Consider the following 21,964-nt stretch of genomic DNA (forward strand, 5'->3'; position numbering starts at 1 on the left):
ACTATTATTTTTTTTAATCTACTAAAACCTGAGATCTATATACAATTGTTAATCCTGTGATTGTACCGACCCAACAAATAATGGGAAGGTGTCATTTGGAGCACACAAAGAAAGCCATAAAAACAGAGCCCACTAGAACACGCCACAAATGTGGTTTTTTTGGTCAATTTCACTAGAAACTAATTTCCACCTTTCCAGTATATTACATGACATATTAAATGACATCACTAAAAATGTAATGTGTCCTGCAGAAAACAAGCCCAAATAAATCTCTATAAACGGATAAATAAAAAAACTGTCCTGAAACGGTTAAAGGGAACCTACAACCACGGATCTACCTATAAAGGTAGATAAGGTGGTAAGTACATCTATAGAACCTGAGGATTGACATTTTAAGGGCTAATCCTCACGTCCCCACAATCTTTTGCTAACTTATATTTGGCAAATATGTAAATTTTCTTAAGCGGCTACTCCACGCTCCAGTAGCCTCTTTGTTCCTCCTAGCAAAAAAATCTTCAGCGCGCCGCTCCTTGCAGCTGCGCCCCCTCATTCGAGAAACCTGCAGTCTGCGCATTCGCAGAACAGCAGGCCCGCGGCTGTGCGGTCACTGCTCCGGAGCCACTGGACATGCGCAGACGCCAGGATTCTCAGACAAACGAATCTGCGGCCCTCATCCGAGAATCCAGCCGTCTGCGCATGTGCAGTGGCTCCGGCTTAAGTTTTTTGGTAGGTGAAACAAAGGCTATTGGGGTCTCTGGATACTCCATGCCCCAGTAGCCGCTTACATATTTGCCAGAAAAAAAGTTAGCAAAAGGTTTTGGGGACATAAGGATTAGCCCTTAAAAGGGCTATCCTCACATCCTAGGCAAATTACCTCATCTCAGATGTTGTAATGAGTTTTAAAACGTAATGAAAATGCAACCAAAGCGCAACGTGTGAATGCGCCCAGACTGATCACATATGCGTTACAGGTAAACATAATTGATCGTCCAGCGTTCACACCTGGCGCTAGTATACAAATCACACGTTTGTTTCCAGTAAATCGCTTGCTACCGGTAGCCAGCCGCCCCGACCTCAGGGACTGTACCGTCGTGGTCCCTTTAATAGAGCGTCACTACTCGGCCTCCCGCACCGGCAGCGTGTGACGTCATGACGCGCCAGCGCGGCACAGCCATGGTAACTTGGACGTCGTCGTGCTCCCGGAAGTGGAAGGCAGTGCGCCGCGCTCCCCCTCAGACGCCGCTTCCGGCTCTCTGTGTCTCCGCTGTGCGTGCTCTCTCCGCCGCGATGTTCCTGTGACCGGATTATTCTCGTGACCCGTATCTTTTTTTTTTTTTTTTTTTTAATCCAGCGCCGCCGCTCTCCTTCCCGTGTGTCCCGGAGCTGTGACCCCGGTGCGGAGCTGCGCGATGATGTGAGGAGGAGTCGGGGTTTTATCGTAAATTGTGGATTCATCTTTCTCTTGGTTTTAGAGTTTTGTGTGCGGGGGAAGCGTCAGCCATCCCCCGGTCCTCCGTTACTGACTCCCCTCCCCCCCGCAGAGACATGGCCTCCTCCTCCGGTAACGATGACGACCTGACCATCCCCCGGGCCGCCATCAACAAGATGATCAAAGAGACTCTGCCCAGTGTCCGGGTGGCCAACGATGCCCGGGAGCTGGTGGTCAACTGCTGCACCGAATTCATCCACCTCATCTCCTCCGAGGCCAATGAGATCTGCAACAAGTCTGAGAAGAAGACCATCTCCCCTGAGCATGTCATCCAAGGTGAGGGCACTGCCCCTGCACTCCTGCCTGTAGTGTGCCGCCCCCTTCCTGATGGGTGATCTCTGCCTGTAGTGTGCCGCCCCCTTCCCTCCCACGGTGGGTGACAAATGCCCCTAGCATGACATCTGCTGGTAGGGTGCCACTTCCCCTGGCGGGTGCCATCTGCTGGTAAGGCGCCCCCCCTTCCCTCCCCTGGCGGGTGCCATCTGCTGGTTGGGCGCCGCCCCCCCCTTCCCTTCCCTGGTGGGTGCCATCTGCCGGTAGGCCGCCGCCCCCCCCTTCCCTCCCCTGGCGGGTGCCATCTGCCGGTAGGCCGCCCCCCCCCCCCTTCCCTCCCCTGGCGGGTGCCATCTGCCGGTAGGCCGCCCCCCCCCCTTCCCTCCCCTGGCGGGTGCCATCTGCCGGTAGGCCGCCCCCCCCCCCCTTCCCTCCCCTGGCGGGTGCCATCTGCCGGTAGGCCGCCGCCCTCTTTCCCTCCCCTGGCGGGTGCCATCTGCCGGTAGGCCGCCGCCCTCTTTCCCTCCCCTGGCGGGTGCCATCTGCCGGTAGGCCGCCGCCCTCTTTCCCTCCCCTGGCGGGTGCCATCTGCCGGTAGGCCGCCGCCCTCTTTCCCTCCCCTGGCGGGTGCCATCTGCCGGTAGGCCGCCGCCCTCTTTCCCACCCCTGGCGGGTGCCATCTGCCGGTAGGCCGCCGCCCTCTTTCCCACCCCTGGCGGGTGACATCTGCCGGGAGGCCGTCGCCCCCACCTTTCCCTCCCCTGGCGGGTGCCATCTGTCAGGGGAGGGAAGGGGGGGCGGCACCCTGCCGGTGGCCCCCTTCCCAGGTGGCATTTTGTGTGTACCTGTCGCAGGTACGCACTGCTCATTTCCCAGGTTTTGGGACTGTCGTATGGCTGACTACAGCTCTTAGACTACCACGAGAGACATCTGTTCACATGGTGACTTTAAACTAGGGGACAAAACACTCTTGATCAGACACTTAGGATGGACAAAGCGGCTTTCAGTTGGAAAAAGATAAAGTCGCCTTGTCTAGACCTGCAGCTTCCAGTCCCATCATGGCGCTCGGCTGCTGCGGTGCCCTGTGGTGTGTGTCCTGATCAGCAGGGAAGATGCCAATAGTCAGCTTGTGGGTCACATGTACTACACCTATGGAATTGTAAGCCTTGTAGTTGTATTTCACCTGCTTGAGCCTTCAGTATCTGGGTATATGCTGTTACGAGACAGTATGGTGTGTTGTGCATTATATAGGTTAAATGAAAGTGGCTGAACTCGCTGCTGGTGACATCTCGTCTGGTTTCGTTCTTTGCGGTGGAGACTGTTTGCATGTTTTCACTTTATCCTGTAGTGATTCATCCGGGATAATACTGTAATAGCAGGAGAGGGCTATGCTTGATTTTGCCTGGTGAATCCATATATTACATAAAACAGTAGAACAGTAATACAATCCCTTTATGTCTTGTTATGGTATATGGAGAAGGGTGCAGCCCCCTGCAGTGTATTAGGCAGTGAATGCAGGAGGCTGCTCCTTCTCTTATCACACATAGCCCCAGGAAGCAGATGCAGCGGCCATTGTTCTGCCTGAATACATTAGCGCATACTCCGGGGCTGCGGTGGGGAGCTGCACATCTCTGAATACATACAAGTGGATTGTAGCAGATGGCCATGAATAACGGAGGAAGCACAAGTGATGTATTGTGTAACCTGTGTGTGATGTGCTCAGAAAAGCAAGTGATGCTGTACCAAATAATACATGGGACTGAATCTTCGTGGTGTCTAGTAGGAAGTGCTTCAGGATGTTTTAGATTAGCTTTATTTACAAAATGTTCACATTAAATAGCTTCTTTTAGTTTTGTGCAGCGCCATCTTTTGGCCATAATTGGTATTGTGGATGCTCTTTTGTTTGTCTTGTCTTGGGAGGACAAGTTTATTCCCCATTCAATACATGGAAGATATTTGTACATATTGTCATACACATTAGGCTCTGTGGAAATGCTGCCAGCCAATATGTGGAACAGATCTAAGCACATCTCATTCCTTCTCTGTGCAAAATAGTGGCAGTTATGTCACTTGTGGAGGTAATCTAATTTATTTTTTTAATGGTGGGGGGGGTCATTATCCAGTCACTATTTATCTACCTTTAAAACTCACAAGGCACTACAAGTCTTTTTTAAAAAGGAACTACACTTTTCTAAAATGATTTTTTTTTTTAACCTTGGAAACTTGATGTTTGACGACGGTGATGAATGACAAGTAACATGATGTATTTCTCCTCCAGCTCTTGAAAGCTTGGGCTTTGGTTCCTACATCAGCGAGGTAAAAGAAGTGCTGCAAGAGTGCAAAACGGTAGCGTTAAAAAGAAGGCAGGCAAATTCTCGCCTAGAAAATCTCGGCATTCCAGAAGAAGAGCTTCTTAGGCAGCAGCAGGAGTTGTTTGCAAAAGTAAGAATTTGTTTTACTAGTCGCTTGGTGTCGCCATTTGTCAGTTCTCTTGTCACTGTGACCAATGAATTTATGAGTATCTGGAGTGGTCCTGGGCTGACTTCCCATGGTCCATGTCTTTGGTCATCTGCATTTCCTTGATGGGCCATGGGCTTGGGATAAGAACTGGCTCTATCCTAGTAAATGGAAATGGCCAGAGCACTACTGTACTGATCTTACATACAGCAGTGAAATTGGTACAGGAATACTCTGGACATTCAGGAGCCTATGGTTATGTTACTCTTTATCGTTTTGGTTACATTTGTGTTTCTCAAGGAATTTTCTGCATTTTTGTCTTTTTAGGCAAGACAGCAACAAGCAGAACTAGCGCAGCAGGAATGGCTACAAATGCAGCAAGCCGCTCAGCAGGCGCAGCTGGCAGCAGCCTCCGCTAGTGCTACCAACCAGGCAGGTTCCTCCCAGGACGAGGAAGATGACGATATCTGAATATCTCCTGCTGGTTTTTCTATCTACAGTTTTCATCTGCACAAAGGAAACAAAATATGCTTACCTGTAAAAGAAAAAAAAAAACTATATATTTTTTTTTTTTTTACGCGTCTTTGGTGGACTGGTCAAGTGGTATTGTAGGGATGTGTGTAAGTCTCCACACCTGTATGCTATGTACATGTACAAAGAAAAAACATCCTTTTCAACAGTTGACTATGTTAAGGTTCAGTATCATATCACTAGAGAATTTTTAATGGTCTTTATGAAATTTTATATTTAGCAATGAGTCATTGACTTGATCAGTAAGCAGTGTTAAACCAGATTACAACTCTCTAGTATAGTGAGATTTATACAGAAGCTCGAACCTATTTGCATTTCCCTTTTAACTAAGCTTACAGTAAAAATCTTAGGAATTTTTTAATTTTTTGGGTGGGGTGGGGACGTGTATTGGTTGGACGGAATATACGGTGAAGATGTTGTGTATTGTTGCTATTTCATACCTGGTGGCACATGTGATAAAGAGATGGTGTGTATTATAAAATCTCGGAAGTGAGATGCGTGGCGACCAGCGTACATCGGGGCTGCCGCCATCTATAGCGCTTGTCTTGTTTTATTAGGCTGCATGGACAGTCTTTTGTTTTATGTAAGGAGCTCAAGCTGGAATGTATCCTCTCCTGCACCTTTTCTGCGTTCATATTTGGGTTGTCGGACATCATCTTTTAGGATTTGGGTTTTCATTCGGCCAGGTTTTTCTGTTTTTAAATGCATCAGTTTTGGCGCGCTGTGAAATCTGTATGATCGATGATTGACAGTGAACAGCTTGTCGGGCCCATATCTTCAATAACTTTGTCAGGCTGTATTTGCGTCTGCGTCATGGGATCCTGCTGTGGGACCCAAGTAAATTCCATGGTTTTTGACAGGAGCAGTAACATGAGATTGGGAAGGGTCTTCCACTGTGTACACAAGACCCTGCAATGTCTTTTGAGGAAAGCCACATGATGTGTAAAGATCCAACTACATGTTCACTTGGCTTTCCACTCATTAGGTCATCCAAAGTTACAGAACCAAAAACGGGTTAAAAGAGCCTAGGTTTTAATACATTTTTTTTTTTTTTTTTGTTCCTTAAAAGTGTGTGGCTCCAATATAGTGTACACTTTAAAGACTGACTGTGTGTATTGAAATGTGAGATCCAATGGAAAACACCTGTGGATAGTAAATGTGACCCCAGTCCTACACTGTAAGGCCCGTGGTGCTCAATCCTGCTCAGTCTGTGAAAAACGAGACTGATACTAGATGGTGATATATGATACAAGGAGTCCCTGCTTGCTGGCTGACTTAATATATGACTATGATGCAAGGACTCCCATCCACGGTTTTGATTATCTGGTCATGGTCATATGCCACTGGTCTTATGTAGGTAGTGAATGTGTTGGATAAGGAATAGCATGGAATTTAGAAGAAAGGAACGAATGGAACTTAAACAGATAGTAATAACCTGACCATGAGACTGGGGGACCCATTGCCTCTAATGAACAGAGCAGTGGCTTGCTGCATTTATTGTCTATGGGACTACTGGAGATAACCAACGACACCTTTTCACGTGATTGATCCAAATGCTGGTTATAGCAGAGAACCTGGAAACGTGAGACAGCCCCTTTGAGATAATTCTGCAACATTATCATGTACTAGTCTGCTTCATCCTTAGATGCCTCTATACTTGGGGTAAGGATCAGTTTGTGGAAATTGGATTATGTGCTGGTCAGATCCCACATACCGGGCACAGTGCAATGGAGCAGAGTCCTTGCATCATATATTGCTTTGATGCAAGGACTCCCATCTAATGCACAAGGCCCCTTTGCCCCTGATCTATGATCTTTTTCTGGAGTCTGCAGAGAGGGTCTGTCATACACAATTTGTCAACCATCTTGATGTACAAGTCTTTTTCATGATTGTGACTTGACACTTGATATTTCCTATATGATGTCATGAACCAGTGTTACTACTGGGAACATTTCAGAACCTGAGCGGCCCGATTCCCCCGTCAACGTCTGGGTCCTTATTAGTGCGATCTCCTTTGTTCCTAGAACCATGTTGTACTATATGCTAAAGGCAGTGTATACTATGTGCCACTACGAAAACACTGAGCGGGAGACGCCTCGTTACTCCCTTAGTGGAATTTTTTTTTTTTCTTTTCTCCTTGATTTTTTTTCAGACAAAATAAAGTCCTTTAACACATTGTAGCCCTGATGGGATCTGTCAGTCTTCTCCTTCTGCCATAGCGGCAGCCGTACTGCTCACAAGATTAGGGAAGACGGAGGTGAAATCCCAGGAAGCTCCTAGAACGTTTTTGGTGAAGTGAGTGGATGGTTCTGCCTTTTATGTAAATATTGCACATGTTACCTGTTTTTAGTTAAGTTTTATATCTGATTTCTCACCCCTGTAAAAAAAATTTTTTTTTTTTTTTTTGTGGCATTCAGTCCTGTGTAAACTGAATGTCTCCCCCCTGTAGTCCCAGGATTAAGTGTCATAATGTATACTGGTGCTGCTTAACATTTCATGTCTTACCAGCTAGCTTATCCATCCTAGATACAAGTCTCAACCTACCCTCCAAACCCCCCTAGGACTTACTTGTTGATTCTCTAACATTAGTATAACTCATCCCTATCAGATCTCCTCACACCCGACTGCGAGGGAGCACCTCTTTATTACCCGGCCCAGTGCCATTCATTATGTAGTGGCTTTGATTGGTATTACACGTAGTACTGTGAGGTTGAATAGGATGCATGGCCGCTACATAATACATGAGCCATGGTGCTGGGATAATTCGGCTATTGATGACCTATTCTAAGGACATTGAGTCTTGGTCATCTGTTCTAAGGATATAAAGAGATTTGTGGAATGGGGGAGCATAGAGTGAGGATATACAAACAAGACTCAATCTCGGCCAAATATTGCTGAGTGATGTTATATTTTGGGATTTTGGCCCCTGAAGCCATTGACAGGTTTATCTTAGGTTGATGCCACACGTGGCATTTTGAACCCGTTTTTGGTCTGTTTTTAAGCAGCCTGTCCAAAAAATGGATGCGTTTTCCAAAAAGTGCAAAACCGGGTTCAAAACGCCATGTGTGGCATCGCCCTTAGCAGACAAACACATTGAGTTGAGGCCGTAGCGGGTTTTATTGCATGAATTGGATATTTTGTACTGCTGCTTCAGACAATTCAGCAAAGTTTTTGTTCCAACCCCCTGCCCTCTATTCTCACCCGTGGTTTTAATAACCGAAGGTAACCTCTAGCATAGCCAGAATATTTTCATGGTGCAGTGATGACTTTTGTAACTTGTACTATATTGCTCTCCCCCATGTTTTCTATGTCCCTGTACAGAGCGATGCACAGGCCGTGCGGTGCTGGGGTCGTGTCACTGCATTATGTGTTTGTGTTATGTGATGGTTGGAGCTTTGTGACATTTTCTTTAAAAGTTCCTGTGCTTTATATATTTTTTTTTTCCTCCCCTCTTTTTGCTGTATTCTTCAAGCAATAAAATGTTTTTTTTTTGTGTTTTATAACCGTATTGTGTGTTTCATCTTTTAAAAAGGGAAATTGAGATTCTGATGTTTTATATGGATTCATGGCTCGTCTCTGAGGCTTTGGTCAGTTCATGAAATGCAGGCCTAGATGTTGGCCTTGTATCCAGGACTGAGCAAATCATGTAATAAAGGCAGAAGTGCAGTACAACAGCGTCTCATCCTGTTCACAAGGCGACTAATTGTCCCACTCTACCTGGAGTGTGGCCCGCAGGTCACTGAGGTTCTGGGGTATAGAGGAATCCAGCCCATCCAGGGATTGGGGTCTGGAGAAAGTGCAGGCCAAAGCATTTGAGTTCCCCAGTCACCAGCAGCTGTTGCCTAATGATGCAATGTCAATGAGCTGGTGCATTGTCATCCATGTAGATGAAATTAGATCTTTGCTCATTTAGAGACACAATGGGCGACATTTACAGAATGTGTCGGTGTCTGCGCTTGCTTTGTTACCGACTTGCTGTTGGAAAGGAGATACACATTTAGGGCGCTGTCACACGGGACGTTTTGGCTGCGTTTGTGTTCGCAAACGCAGACCAAACCGCACCCGCCAGGGCGGGCCACGGCCCGATCGTATCAGCATTTCTATAGAAACGCCTGTGATCGGGACCGAGCCGCCGGTGTTTTGCATTAAAGTAATAAAAAACACCGGCGGCTCATTCCTGATCGCAGGCGTTTCCCTAGAAACGCTGATGCGGTCGGGTCAGGGCACGCTCTGGTGGGTACGGTTTGGACTGCGTTTGCAAAGGCAGCCAAAATGTCCCTTGTGACCACGCCCTTAATATTGTGGAGCTGTGCATTTCTGGCGCTGAGACCATTTTCTGTCCCTGGAGCCAAAATCTATCTCGAGCACCAGAAATGTGGCCAACAGTCGGAGAACAGGCTGAGCGCTGCCCTGGAGTGGAACAATGGCTGCTGCGGCAATGCAACGGTGGATGACCTCGTCCAGTTGGAATTGGATGTCAGGACAGACAGCAGACATCCTAAGGGTGAAGACACACGTGGCGTTTTTAGGCCGTTTTTAGTTAGTGCGTTTTCACATAGTTAAAAACGCATGCGTTTTTGAAAAACGCACGCGTTTTTGACAGGTTTGACCAATTATCTTAATTCAAACTGGTCAAAAACGCATGCGTTTTCAAAAAAACTAAAAACACCATGTGTGTCTTCACCCTAAGGCTGGTGCCACATGTAGCGCTTTGTCTGCGCTTGCAAACGCAGACAAAATCGCGCCCACCGGGGCCTCGTGAGCGGGAACGAGCCGCCAGTGTTTTGCATTACATTAACGCAAAACACCGGTGCATTAGTAACGCCGATGCGATCGGGCCGAGGCCCGCCCCGGTGGGCGCGACTTTGTTTGCGTTTGCAAGCGCAGACAAAGCGCTACGTGTGTCAGCCTAAGGGTGAAGACACACGTGGCGTTCTTAGGGTGAAGACACACATGGCGTTTTTGGGCCGTTTTTACTAAGTACGTTTTCAGACCGTTAAAAACGCATGCGTTAAAAATGCGTTTTTAAAAAACGGATGCGTTTTTTAACGCATGCATTTTTAACGATCTGAAAACGCACTAAGTAAAAACGGCCCAAAAACGCCATGTGTGTCTTCACCCTTAGGCCGTTTTTGGGACATTTTTAGTTGATGCGTTTTTGACCAGTTTGAATTAAGATAATTGGTCAAACCTGTTTCTATGGAAACTCCTGCGATCGGGAACGAGCCGCCGGTGTTTTGCGTTAATTTAATGCAAAACACCGGCGGCTTGTTCCCGATCACAGGCGTTTCCAAACGTTTTCATTGTGTTTGAAATGCATTACAACAGCTAATGAGAGCTGATTTGCCTAATTACATTATTGTTTACGTTTGGTAACGCAATGTTAATTGGTTAACAAATGTGTTAACATTGCATTTATGATGCGTTTTGTAAATGTTAACAGTAATGTAATTAGGCAAATCACCTCTCCTCAGCTGTTGTAATGCGTTTCAAACGCTATGAAAACGTAGGCCAAAATGCAACGTGTGAACACGCCCTTAGGGTGCAGTCACATGTTCAGTTTTTCAGCTGCAGTTTTTGATGCCCACACCTGGAGTTGAGTGAAAGTAGTAGGACCAGCACCTTTTTAAATTATTTGTCTCAACCCATTATGACCCACACCTGCTTTTGACTTCAAAAACTGCATCTGAAAAACTGAATGTGTGACCACACCCTAAAAAGGGTCATACAAATCGGTACATGTGACAATTGGGAGTCAGGAATGTGATGTAACTGCAGTGATCCCCCCAATGTATCCTGGTGTAAGTATGAGGGCAGTATCAGACACCTATAGGTTGTCCAGTGCAGAAGGCTGGACTCCATACATCACCGTTCTATATGATACAAGGAGTCCCTTCTTCCCTGCTGTAATCAACATATCACTATGTACAAGTCTGTCAGAAAACACTTAAACAAAACTCTTTGACAGTTCATCGTGTTATGGACACATCAGATGCTTTGCAAAGTTCGTTGATCTGATTTTATCTGAAAAAAAAAACAAAACCTGAGCCGTATATGAAACCCGCTCAATAAATGTGTGAAAAATAGATGGAACCAGAACGCCCTCCAAATGGAGGCAGTGTTTCACGTGTTTTGAGAGAGAGGCTCAGCATCCAGTGTGACGCTGTATTCCCTGCTCCCCATGGGGCTATTGAGAACATGATAACAGTAGGGGGCAGTAGTCCTGCTGGAGCATCAGACATGACAGTGATGCCTGCAGTCTTCACCTACACAATGTCCACTCTAGGACATACACTATATGATGCGCTTAATATCCCTCTATGAAGTTATTCTAAAACGCTGGTTCAGACAGTAAGTCATGCTAATTTTCCAAGATATTCTTACTCCTTTCCATAGCCATAAGTAGTGGCCACATCTTCTCTGTTTGTTATGTGTAAAGAATAGGTTCTTATAGTGGCCAGGAACAGATTTAGAAAAATGCAGAAACTATTCAAACACTGTAATATATGTGTTTGGTCACCTTCCCCTCATCCTATTTTATGGAAAGATTATTTAAAATAATCTAAATGAAATGGGACATGTACTTACTGGCATCACCAGTAGATGGCGGCAGTGTCATGTATAGAGTGTGTATTCCCATGACATTGTATAGAATAAGACAAGGAGTAGTATATGTAGCCATCATTACAGCTGGGGCTTTTGGGCAGGCAGGTACACACCTTCTTATGGCTTGTGCTTCCCACTCAGACTTGTGGAGTACATAAATCATAGTGGTCCTTTGGACAGATTCTCTCACCTGAGTTGAGGATCTATGTAATTCTACATTGTAAACCTGGGCCTCTTAGCTTCTTTTTCTTCTCAAAAAACCTCTGTGCGGTCACACATGGCATTTTCATTGTGGTTAAACGCAAAGCAAATGCCTGGCATGACGCCATGGGTAACCCACACCGTGGGGTCTGCTTGTTGCCGATCCCATGAGTGTCACTGGAAAAGCAGATGCGATCGGGCCAAGCCCAGGGCGTTTGCATTGCGTTGCCTTGTGTGAAAGCAGCTGCTGTTATATTGGGGGAGCGTTTAGTAATGCCTTTGTGATATCATATCTGGTACTATCTGAGGATGAGCGAGGGCAGCTGAGCAATGTTCTCTCCTATAGACATTGAATAGAGCTGCAGAATGCACAACTTAGGAGTAATGTGACCCCTGTCATCTTTGTTCCATCATTTTCTATTGTTTTGACTTTTTTGTGTACAATAAAAAAAGATTAATAAAAATATCAGTTTTACAGGGGTTCAACCTGTTACAGGCAGTTGCATACAGGATATTTTATAAGTTTGTTCTTACAGGAAACCTACCACTTGAAGTGGCAGGTTTCTGATGGAAATACCGGGCACCAGCTCAGGGTGAGCTGGTGCCGGAGCTGATTTTTGTTAGTGTTTTAAACCGCTGTATTGCGGTTTAAAACACTTTTTAAACTTTATAGCCGGCGCAGGCAGGTACGCGCTCGGCGCTTACCATGCGCGTAGCTACATCGGAAGTGAAGGAGAGCCGCGAGCATGGTAAGTGCCGAGCGCGTACCTCCCTGCGCCGGCTATAAAGTTTAAAAAGTGTTTTAAACCGCAATACAGCGGTTTAAAACACTAACAAAAATCAGCTCCGGCACCAGCGCACCCTGAGCCGGTGCTCGGTATTTCCATCTGAAACCTGCCACTTCAAGTGGTAGGTTTCCTTTAAGTTGAATTTGTATGCAAGTCAGAACTGGTACAGTTACTGGTAAGTGTAACACCAGATAACTTACTTATTGGTCCCTGTAATAATTAAAAAGTTAACAAGGAATGACAATAAAGCTTCACTGCAGCCACATTATAGTTGATCATTGCTGCCTTGGACTGAAGTAAATACCAGCATCCAGAGAGCTTCACCAGAGTTCACAATGGGCAAAGAGGTCTGATTGTAACTAAGGGTCTGGTGTGTAAGTCAGGGGTCCTTCTAAGGCAGTGATGGCAAACCTTTTAGAGGCCGAGTGCCCAAACTACAACAAAGACTTGCTTATTTATCGCAAAGTGCCAACACAGAAATGTAATTAGTGATTTATACTCCCTTCTCTGTCACAGTTCTCATTGATACCAGCACCTGAGGACACCAATAAAGCAGAAAACAGTCCCAGGTAGAGCTGTCACTTTAAAATAGCTCTGTGCACAGCAAGTCCTGGGACTGCAGGAAGATACCTGGAGTCATCTCTGGTGATGGCCTGAGTGCCCACAGAAAGGGCTCTGAGTACCACCTCCGGCACCAGTGCCGTAGGTTAGCCATCACTGTTCTAAGGACTGCCAGTATACTGCTTGTTACCATTTCTGCAACTGGATCCTATTTGAGGGTGGATCGTGGGAAGCCAATGTGTCACAATGAGGAAGAGAAAAAAAAAAAAAGGTTGGGTATGGGGCTCTCTGTCAGAACCACTCATCTTTACCTGACGAAAATAACAAAAAAAAAAAAAACAGAAGAAAAGCTAAAAGAAAGCTAATAAGATGCAAATTGTATATGAAAAAAATGACAATGCCAATTTTGCCCATGTCGGTGAGCAGATAGCCCAAGGTCATTATATTTGTTGTGCTTATAGTGGCCAGAAAAAGCAAGATCAGGACAGCGGATGAGAAAATGAGATCAAGCAAACCAACTCTTTTATCGCCATAAATATGGACAAATTGACAATATTATATTTTGATAAATATATATTTTATGAGGACGTCCCTCTAGTTCTAGGAAACAGACAGAACATATATGTAAAGATTTATTAATAACACTAGCAGTACAGAACAAACAGATCTTCAGAGTTTGGGGTCAGATCTAATAAAATCCCATCCATCTCTGTTTGAGCTCTTGGCTAGAGCAGCGATGACGCCGAGGGCCACACACGCACCAGTCCCAGTCGCGTAACTGTGAGCTGTGAATACAAGAGCAGAGACAGTGAGGGGGCAAACAATCGTACAACAAGCTGAGGTTTCTTATTCATTCTATATAAATATGTAGATAGATAAACAGAAACCTATACACACAGTACAGTCTTTGTAATGCTACCACTTTAATTAAACAGCCTTATAGGCGTCAGGTCTGAAAAGTTTAATAATTAATAAAAGTTTTTTTCCGAGAACATAGAATTTTAAAAGAAAATTTTTTAAAAAAAAATTATAAATAAATAATGGGGAAAACCCCTACCATTGCCGTATAGGTTATTGCTGGTCTGTCTTATTCCTGGGATCCCATGTTGCAGATTATTCAGGTAATCGCTGCATCATTGGCTGCTCTGGTCACGTGACTGCCTTCTGTACATCACGTCTAAAATATTTTTGTTTCTCTCTCATTCCTTAACTTGCCTAAATTACCTGAGACCCCTGCACTGTCCCGTGGATAGGGCCTAACTTTTCTTTGTGGGAAAAACCCCCTTTAAATGTCAAACAATTTAAAAGAGTTGTCTGTGATGAGGGTTTATTATATGGTAACAAGAAGAACAACCTATACCTACCTCCCTTCAGGTAAGTTCAGCTCAGCGCTTTCTGTTACCACTGGCCTGTGTATCAGCAGGATGTCACATTGTTTTCAGCTATGGCCGCTGTCAAGGCTGCATCACTGCTAAGCCTCTGTCTTCAAACATAGGCCGATGGCGACAGGAGGTGCCGCAATAAACCAGAGCACCGGGGAGGGGGTAGTATAACGAGAGTGCTAAAAAACCTTGATCCCAGACTCCCCCTTATTCAATGTTTTATGCTAAGTGGTAAACTATTCACACAAAAATTCAAGAATATAGAGAATATATTGATACAATGTGGTAATTCCCGCGGCCCAAAGAACCTGTACACCACAAGGGAGGCGGGAAATGTGCAGGAAATTGTATCAGCAAAAATATATAGGGCACTATAGAAGCACTAACACTAGTAAGTAGTAAAAAAAAAAAAAAAATCCAATTCAGCTTCAATGTCCAAAATGTATAACAAGTTTATTTATAAAAGCCCATAGGATAATTTTATAAAAAGTAAACGAATTGTTTTTATGGTGCGTTTAATATTACCAGCCTCCCTTGTGATGTACAGGTTTTTAGGCCGTGGTAACTGCAGGACATCAGCCACCAACTTGGGAACTGTACCTAGACCAGCAGGATTCCGCCTGTACCCAATAGTGCAAAAGCCAAGTGGATAGCAGATGAGCACCCCCTGTAAGGGGTTTTTGGTTACATTCCACCAGCCTTAACATACAACCCAATGCGCCATCCTGTTTGTTCTCTTTGCTATATAGAAAGCGACAGGCTGTTCTGTCAAAGTGACATTTGGCAGACATCTATCACAAGATCAAGGCACAGGGGAGGAGTCCATCTCCTTGTTCATGTTGTACTAGAGGATTTACAATCATACCAGATATTCAAGGGGTATTCTGATTTCAGCAAATTAATGTTATTTGCAAGATGAAAAATTATACATTTTGTCAATATACTTTCTGTATCAATTCCTAATAATTTTCTAGATCTCTGCTTGCTGTCATTCTATAGAAAGCTTCTAGTGGACAGAAATCTGCCCATGGTCACACAGGTGCACAGCTCATTAATATCACACACCTCTGATTACTCTCTATGATACTAACAAGCCGGGCACCTGTGTGACCATGGTCAGATTTCTTTCCACTGGAAGTAAACAGAAGCTTTCTATAGAATGACAGCAAGCAGAGATCTAGAAAACAATGAGGAATTGATACAGAAAGAATATTGGAAAACTGTATAACTTTTCGTTATACAAACAATAACATTTATTTGCTAAAATGAGAATACTTTAGTAATGCACAGCGTCCATAAAGAAGTAGGTGGTGGTTAGGAGCAGCCAGGACCCCTCAGAAGCCTTACCAGCAGAACACTGCAATAGTCTTTGAACCTTTCCCTTATAAGAGGTTGGCCAGGACCCTCTAATACTCTAACCTGTAGGGGACAGAAGCAAATACCAGCCACAGCTATGGCTTCTGCTTGATACAGTAACATGGAGCTTCCAACTCTAGGTCTCTGTGTTTACAGGTCACTGAGGGCTGGATGTCGGCCCTATACATTGTAAGTCTATAGATCATCAATACCAAATCCTGGCCAACCCCTTTAAATAAGGGCAGGCCTTGTGGCCAAGTAGTAGTATCAAACTTACTTCTGACTCCAAGAAAGGCCCCAGAGACACAACCCCCAACAAAGTAATTGGCCAAGTCATCTGGTTTCTCCCGAATCTGAGCTGTGATACAGGTCGTGATCCCAAAGATTGCGCCAAGTGCAGCTGCCAAAGATACAGAAAATGCATTTCAATTAAAATAAGCTTATTCAAAAACCAACCCCATGGTAACTAGAAGATCCTACCAGAGGCAAAGCTTAGCTGTAAGCTAAGGACATGACAGGACAAGAGGAATCTGTGGGTAACCATCAGACTGTAGGTGTAAGGTACCATCCGAGTCCCTAAATCCCCTGTGTACTTGCTCTAATTTCCATGTAATCCCTTATCTTGTAGTGGGAGCAGCGGACATTCATGAGCCCGGCCCCATCCTATTTCTCCCTATGCATAGATTAGAGAGCCTTTTCTCTACATATAGTATATACATACAGGGTCCAATCCTCTGAACTGTGGTCAGTCCTTGTAGATTCCTTGTATGGACAGACTTACTGCTCACATATGTCATAGTGCACTGCACAAGTGTATTGGCATTAAAGGGTTTGGCCAGGTATCATCATTGATGGCCTTTCCTCAGAAAAGATCATCATTAACTGATCGGTGGGGAGCTGGCAGCCAGCCCTCACACCTGTCAGGTCTTTAGCGCAGGGTTTATACACAGTAACTACAGTAGCTGCTCCTGCTTAAGCTTTAATGGGAGCTATGGCTTCAGTACGGCTGCTATAGGGACAGGATAGTCATCCATTGCCTGGACCACCACTAGAAGGGCAGCTGCACACAGGTGGAGAGCCCATTCCTGGTCCACAGTTAGCAAATGAATATGAAACTCTGCAAGTAACACAAAGATTCACCATGACTCTGCATCCTGATTTTTCTGGTGGATTCTCCCATTAAAAGAGGAGATATCTGATGCAGGAAACATTCAGGGGATCTAACAAATGTTATCTCACTTTCTAGAAATTTTTCTGCACCACGTGACTATAAAGGTAGCATTATCAACAGAAATTTTTTTGCAGTTTGGTCCATAAAATCATGTGCAATTATGTCCCATGTGCAGACTCAACTCTCCTCATGGCTTGTGCATCGCCAGCAATGAGAAGAGTTGAGCCTCTAGCCTCAGGCAGCACCCACCTGAAGAAAGATGAGAGACAGTATCAAGGGATGCAATTACCGGCTACAAAGCAGGATCTGACACTGTCTCCACACCTGATGTCAGCATTGGTGTGAGAAGCAGCATGGAGAACACGCATGCCAAAAAAATTAAAAATGTATATATCCCTACTGGATGAGGCAGAGGTTGGAAGGGGTATCCTATAGCTCGCCTCAAACAACAGAGAATTTTGCATCACCCCTGCCTGTGTGCAGTCTTAGTCAGTATTACCCATGGTTAATGTCGCTCCTCCGGCTCGTGTGGCGCCCTCCATTACAGTCTTAGGCGGAAATGCGACTATGTGATAAGCGGAGCCAACCAAACCTAAGAGAGAGAACAGGAAAGGGGATCAAATAAAGTAACAAGAAAAATTCAAATATTTAACTCCCCCCCAAGGCACCATGTGTTTCCATAGCCTTCAAAGAGCAGACTGCCTGAGGCCCCCATCATAGAGCAGCTCCTGCATGGGCAGTCTTATTCCACTGTCATCCGTTTTTTGAACTTGTTTCATGTACAGATAACAATGCACTTTCATAGGCACCAGTGTATAGCAGCTACCCCTTGTACTCATCCCAGCCCTACATGCATGGGTATACATCTAGGACGAGAAGAGTCAACTACTGGACAAGTTAGGGTCCAAAAGATCTACTGATGATATGGATGTGATAACATCTGTAACCAGGAGCCATGGCACTAGTATAAACAAGGCATCCGCTTCACAGGTACTCATAGTAGAATGGTCACGTTACAAGGACTGGTCCTGGTACATAGCTCCAATGGATCAGCTGTGAGGTTTCAATTCATGGAGTGGGAAAAACTGTCTTTATGGTTCTGATCCTAAACATCAGCAGAAAAGTAAAGCCAAGATCCCAGTATAGAGACACCAGTAGATAGGGAGGAGGTAGCGATTGATACAGGAAGACTACATTCACATCTACATCAGAGCCGAGCAGTGGACCCCCCATGGCTGCGTTCAGAGCCGAGCAGTGGACCCCCCCATGGCTGCGTTCAGACCTGAGCAGTGGACCCCCCCCCACACACGGCTGCGTTCAGAGCCGAGCAGTAGACCCCCCCCCATGGCTGCGTTCAGAGCCGAGCAGTAGACCCCCCCATGGCTGCGTTCAGAGCAGAGCAGTAGACCCCCCCCATGGCTGCGTTCAGAGCCGAGCAGTAGACCCCCCCCCCCATGGCTGCGTTCAGAGCCGAGCAGTGGAACCCCCCCCATGGCTGCGTTCAGAGCCGAGCAGTGGCTCCAATCCGCCCTCCCCCCCAGAACCGCTTGCAGTGTTCAGTCCGATAAATAAAACCCATCAGAAATGAAATGTATTTGGGGGTGAACCGATCCTTTAATCCCATAAAAGAGAAGTCAGTGCTGGATGGTTGTAACATTCAACTCATAAAAGATTATATGGCTGAGTGTGCACGTTATGGGTGAGTTTGGAGGAATAGCTGAACATCTGTCATATGAAGGGCGTGATGGACCCCTGAGAATATAACACGACTCTGGATTTCTGTAATAGTTTCTACCATTTCTAAGGATGACATGAAGCAGCTTGTTGTGATGTGTGGCCCATGGCGGCTCTGCAGGTGTGTACACAGCCTTAATAGATGAGGTTGTGCCATAGCGGGGGCACAGAGGTCACAATGTGCCGGTGACCTATGACCCGCACCCTGTCCGGGGCCACATACCCAGCGCCACAGAGATCTTGGTGGCCAGCCATGTCTTCTGCACACAGTCCGTGCCGTCAGGTATATCCCAGTAACCCATCCTCCTCCTGCGGCCGACAAGGACACTCAGATGTTATGTGCTGGGCCGCTGAAGGACCTTTGATGACGTCAGGACCATGTGATCAGTCACATGTGTGGGTGGAGTCAGAATGAGGCTGGTTAGGAGTTTCCTGTTCTCTTTTCTCCTGGTTCTTAGTGAAGGGAAACAACCAGCTGCACTTGTACTGCTAAGGACTTACTGCCCCCTAGTGGTCTGGTGCTGAACATACATGGATGGAAATTTATCACCTGAAAACATGGGGGGACATTAATCATAGTGGGTCTCAGGTTCGACTATTTTTGCGCCTGGTTTGCTCTTCTTTTTGGCTCCTGATCTATGATGGATCTGGTTCTGGCTTAGTAAATGCACTTTGGAATTGTCGCATGTCCGATTCATTTGCGCCTAAATTTGCGCCAAATTTGGCGCAATTGTTAGATCTCATTTGTGAGCAATAATGAAAGGAGACTGAGAAAATGTGACAGAACGTTCAGGGCTTCATCGCTGCACAAAAAAAACTATCATTGTGATGTAACTGCAGGGACTAAAAGTTACAGAGATGTAAAAAAAAAATAAAAAAATTCTTGCTGAAATGAGTCTTTGCCTTTTTTTTTATAATTTACATGAAATGGAGACTGATAATATTCTCAGATCTGTACAATAAGACAATAATCACTCCCAGAGATGATCCCATAGAAAGTGATGAAGTCGTTACTGGAGAAATTTTACATTTTAAAACATGTTGCATAGAGGGAATTCTTCATTTGGGAACCTAAAATGTATGTTTTTAGTAATGAAAAGGGAAGTTTTTTGGAAGTGCACCTGCTCAGAGTAGGTGCATTTTCTGCGCCTATTTTGTGCCTTTTTGTGATAGATCCCGTGCAAATATCTGTATAGGACGCACTCACTATGTCAGATAAGGCGCAGGGACTCAAAACCACTAAGTGCCGAACTTTGCCGTGCGCCAGAAAATGGCGCATAAATGGGCCTAATTAACTAGATGCGCCAGATTTTTGCGCTAAAAGACGCTCAAAACAGTCTAACAGACTATGATTAATGTCCCCCATGATGCACAAACTGTGACTCAGTTGCATTTTCCAACGCGGAGCCGGGAATTGCGACTACTCCGCCATTTGCGCTTGTTAAGTAGTGGGGCATTGTGGCCCTGCGGCCATTCAGGCGCAGACTATGGCGCAATTCTATACCTGGTGTACCTGCCAGCTGCTTGCTGAGATAGATCCTGTAGGGGGCACCACTATACGCTGGGGCACCTAACACTAGCATGTGATAAATGTGCATCATAGTATTTAGCCAGTTCACAGAATACAGAGCTCAGGGGGAGAGGAGATTAACCCCTTAAGGACGCAGCCATTTTGTAGCTTAAGGCTCAGCCTGATTTTTTGGATTTGGATTCTGAAAACGATTCTGAGATTGTTTTTTCCCCACATGTTGTACTTCATTTTAGTGGTAAATTTTGGCTGATAAGTTTTGCGTTTATTTACAAAAAAAAAAGAAAAATGATAAATTTTTTGAAAAATTTGCCATTTTCGAAATTCAAAATCATTGCGTTTTCAGGCAGATAGATTTACCACCTAAATAAGTTGCTGAATAACATTTCCCATTTGTCTACTTTACATTTTCATAATTTCTGAAATGTCTGGATAATTTATTTTGATGTCACGCGGCTTACAAATAGAATATCGCTTTTCCGGATTTTCAGAATTGACTATTTTGGGGATAAATACAGTTTTGAATGAAATTTTACATATTTAGCATCAAAACCCCCTATATAACCAACCCATTTTCAAATCTGCACCCCTCAAGCTATCAGAAACAGTTTTTGCGAAGATTGTTAACCCCTTGAGATCTTCATAGTAATTGAATCAAAATGGAGGTGAAATTTAGAATGGTCATATTGTTCCCTTATACATTCATTTAGCCCTAAAATTTACACATTTCCAAAATATAAAAAGAGAAAACCCACCATACAATTTGTTCTGCAATTTCTCCTGAGTACAGGCAGTCCCCGGGTTACATACAAGATAGGGTCTGGAGGTTTGTTCTTAAGTTGAATTTGTATGTTAGTCGAAACTGTATATTTTATAATGGAAGTTCTAGACAATTTTTTTTCTTTTGCCCCAGTGACAATTGGAGTTTCAAAATTTTTGGTGTAATTGGACCAAGAATTATCAATAAAGTCTTATTACAGACACATTACAGCTAATCATTGCAGTCTGGGACTATAGTAAAGCATTCAGAGAGCTTCACCAGAGGTCACAGGAGGCTGAGGGATCCGTCTGTAACTATGAGTTGTCTGTAAGTCGGGTGTCCTTAAGTAGGGGACCACCTGTACAAAGACTCCCTACATGTGGCTATGACTTGTTTTATGGGCGCACAGCGAGGGGGAGAAGGGAAGGAGGGCCCTGCAGCTGCCAGGATTTTAGTTCCTCATTGGCCCCTTTTGAAGGCTATAAAAATTTTCGCTTTTTCGTTATTGGGGCCATGTGATGCCATTTATTTTGCGGGATGAGATGCTTTTTCCATTGTTACCATTTTGGGGTTGGTATCGCCTATTGTTGAAAATTTAGGAACTTTTTTTGAGGGCAGGAGTAGAAAAGCATCAATTCTGTACTGGATTTTTTACTTTTTTTTTTTTGGTGTTCACCGTATAGACTAATAATCATGTTATCTTTATTCTATGGGTCGATACGATTACGGGGATACCAGACATGAATATATTTTCTTACGTTTTACTAAATTTGTCAAACAAAACCCTAATGTGGGGAAAAATCTATCATTTATGTATTGCCGTCTTCCAAGTGGCATAACATTGTTACTTTTTTGGCTACGGAGCTGGTTGATGGCTTGTTTTTTGCGGGACATGTTGTACTTTGCACCAGTATCATGTCGGAGTACATATGATTTTTTGATCACCTTTTATAGCATTTTTTGTGGGATTGAAAAGGTAAAAATCATAATTTTTGGAGGGTTTATAACCGTTTTTTTTTTTTTACGGCGTTTATCATATGGGTTCAATAATGATTTACTTTTATTCTACGGGTTGTTACGGACGCGGTGATACTATATATGTGGGGTTTGTGTTATGATTTAGACTT

General features: G+C 44.7%; 2 protein-coding genes across 2 annotated transcripts; one reads left to right on the forward strand and one right to left on the reverse strand.

The window, feature by feature from the left end:
• The first annotated feature begins 1,175 nt into the window (after positions 1 to 1,175).
• DR1 (down-regulator of transcription 1) lies at positions 1,176 to 8,230 on the forward strand. Its single transcript, XM_072126619.1, has 4 exons — positions 1,176 to 1,414; positions 1,542 to 1,765; positions 4,041 to 4,204; positions 4,547 to 8,230. The coding sequence occupies exons 1-4, from the start codon at positions 1,410 to 1,412 to the stop codon at positions 4,688 to 4,690; spliced, it is 537 nt and encodes a 178-aa protein (XP_071982720.1). The 5' UTR covers positions 1,176 to 1,409; the 3' UTR covers positions 4,691 to 8,230.
• Positions 8,231 to 13,525: 5,295 nt separating this feature from the next.
• Positions 13,526 to 18,967, reverse strand: NDUFA11 (NADH:ubiquinone oxidoreductase subunit A11). The gene is made up of 4 exons (XM_072127421.1): positions 18,773 to 18,967; positions 17,315 to 17,407; positions 15,922 to 16,044; positions 13,526 to 13,691 (listed from the first exon to the last, which is right to left on the reverse strand). Exons 1-4 carry the CDS (start codon positions 18,849 to 18,851, stop codon positions 13,576 to 13,578), a joined length of 411 nt encoding a protein of 136 aa, XP_071983522.1. The 5' UTR covers positions 18,852 to 18,967; the 3' UTR covers positions 13,526 to 13,575.
• Between the last annotated feature and the right edge of the window lie 2,997 nt (positions 18,968 to 21,964).

Source organism: Engystomops pustulosus, chromosome 10 (genome assembly GCF_040894005.1).
Source record: "Engystomops pustulosus chromosome 10, aEngPut4.maternal, whole genome shotgun sequence".
Taxonomy (NCBI): Eukaryota; Metazoa; Chordata; class Amphibia; order Anura; family Leptodactylidae; genus Engystomops; species Engystomops pustulosus.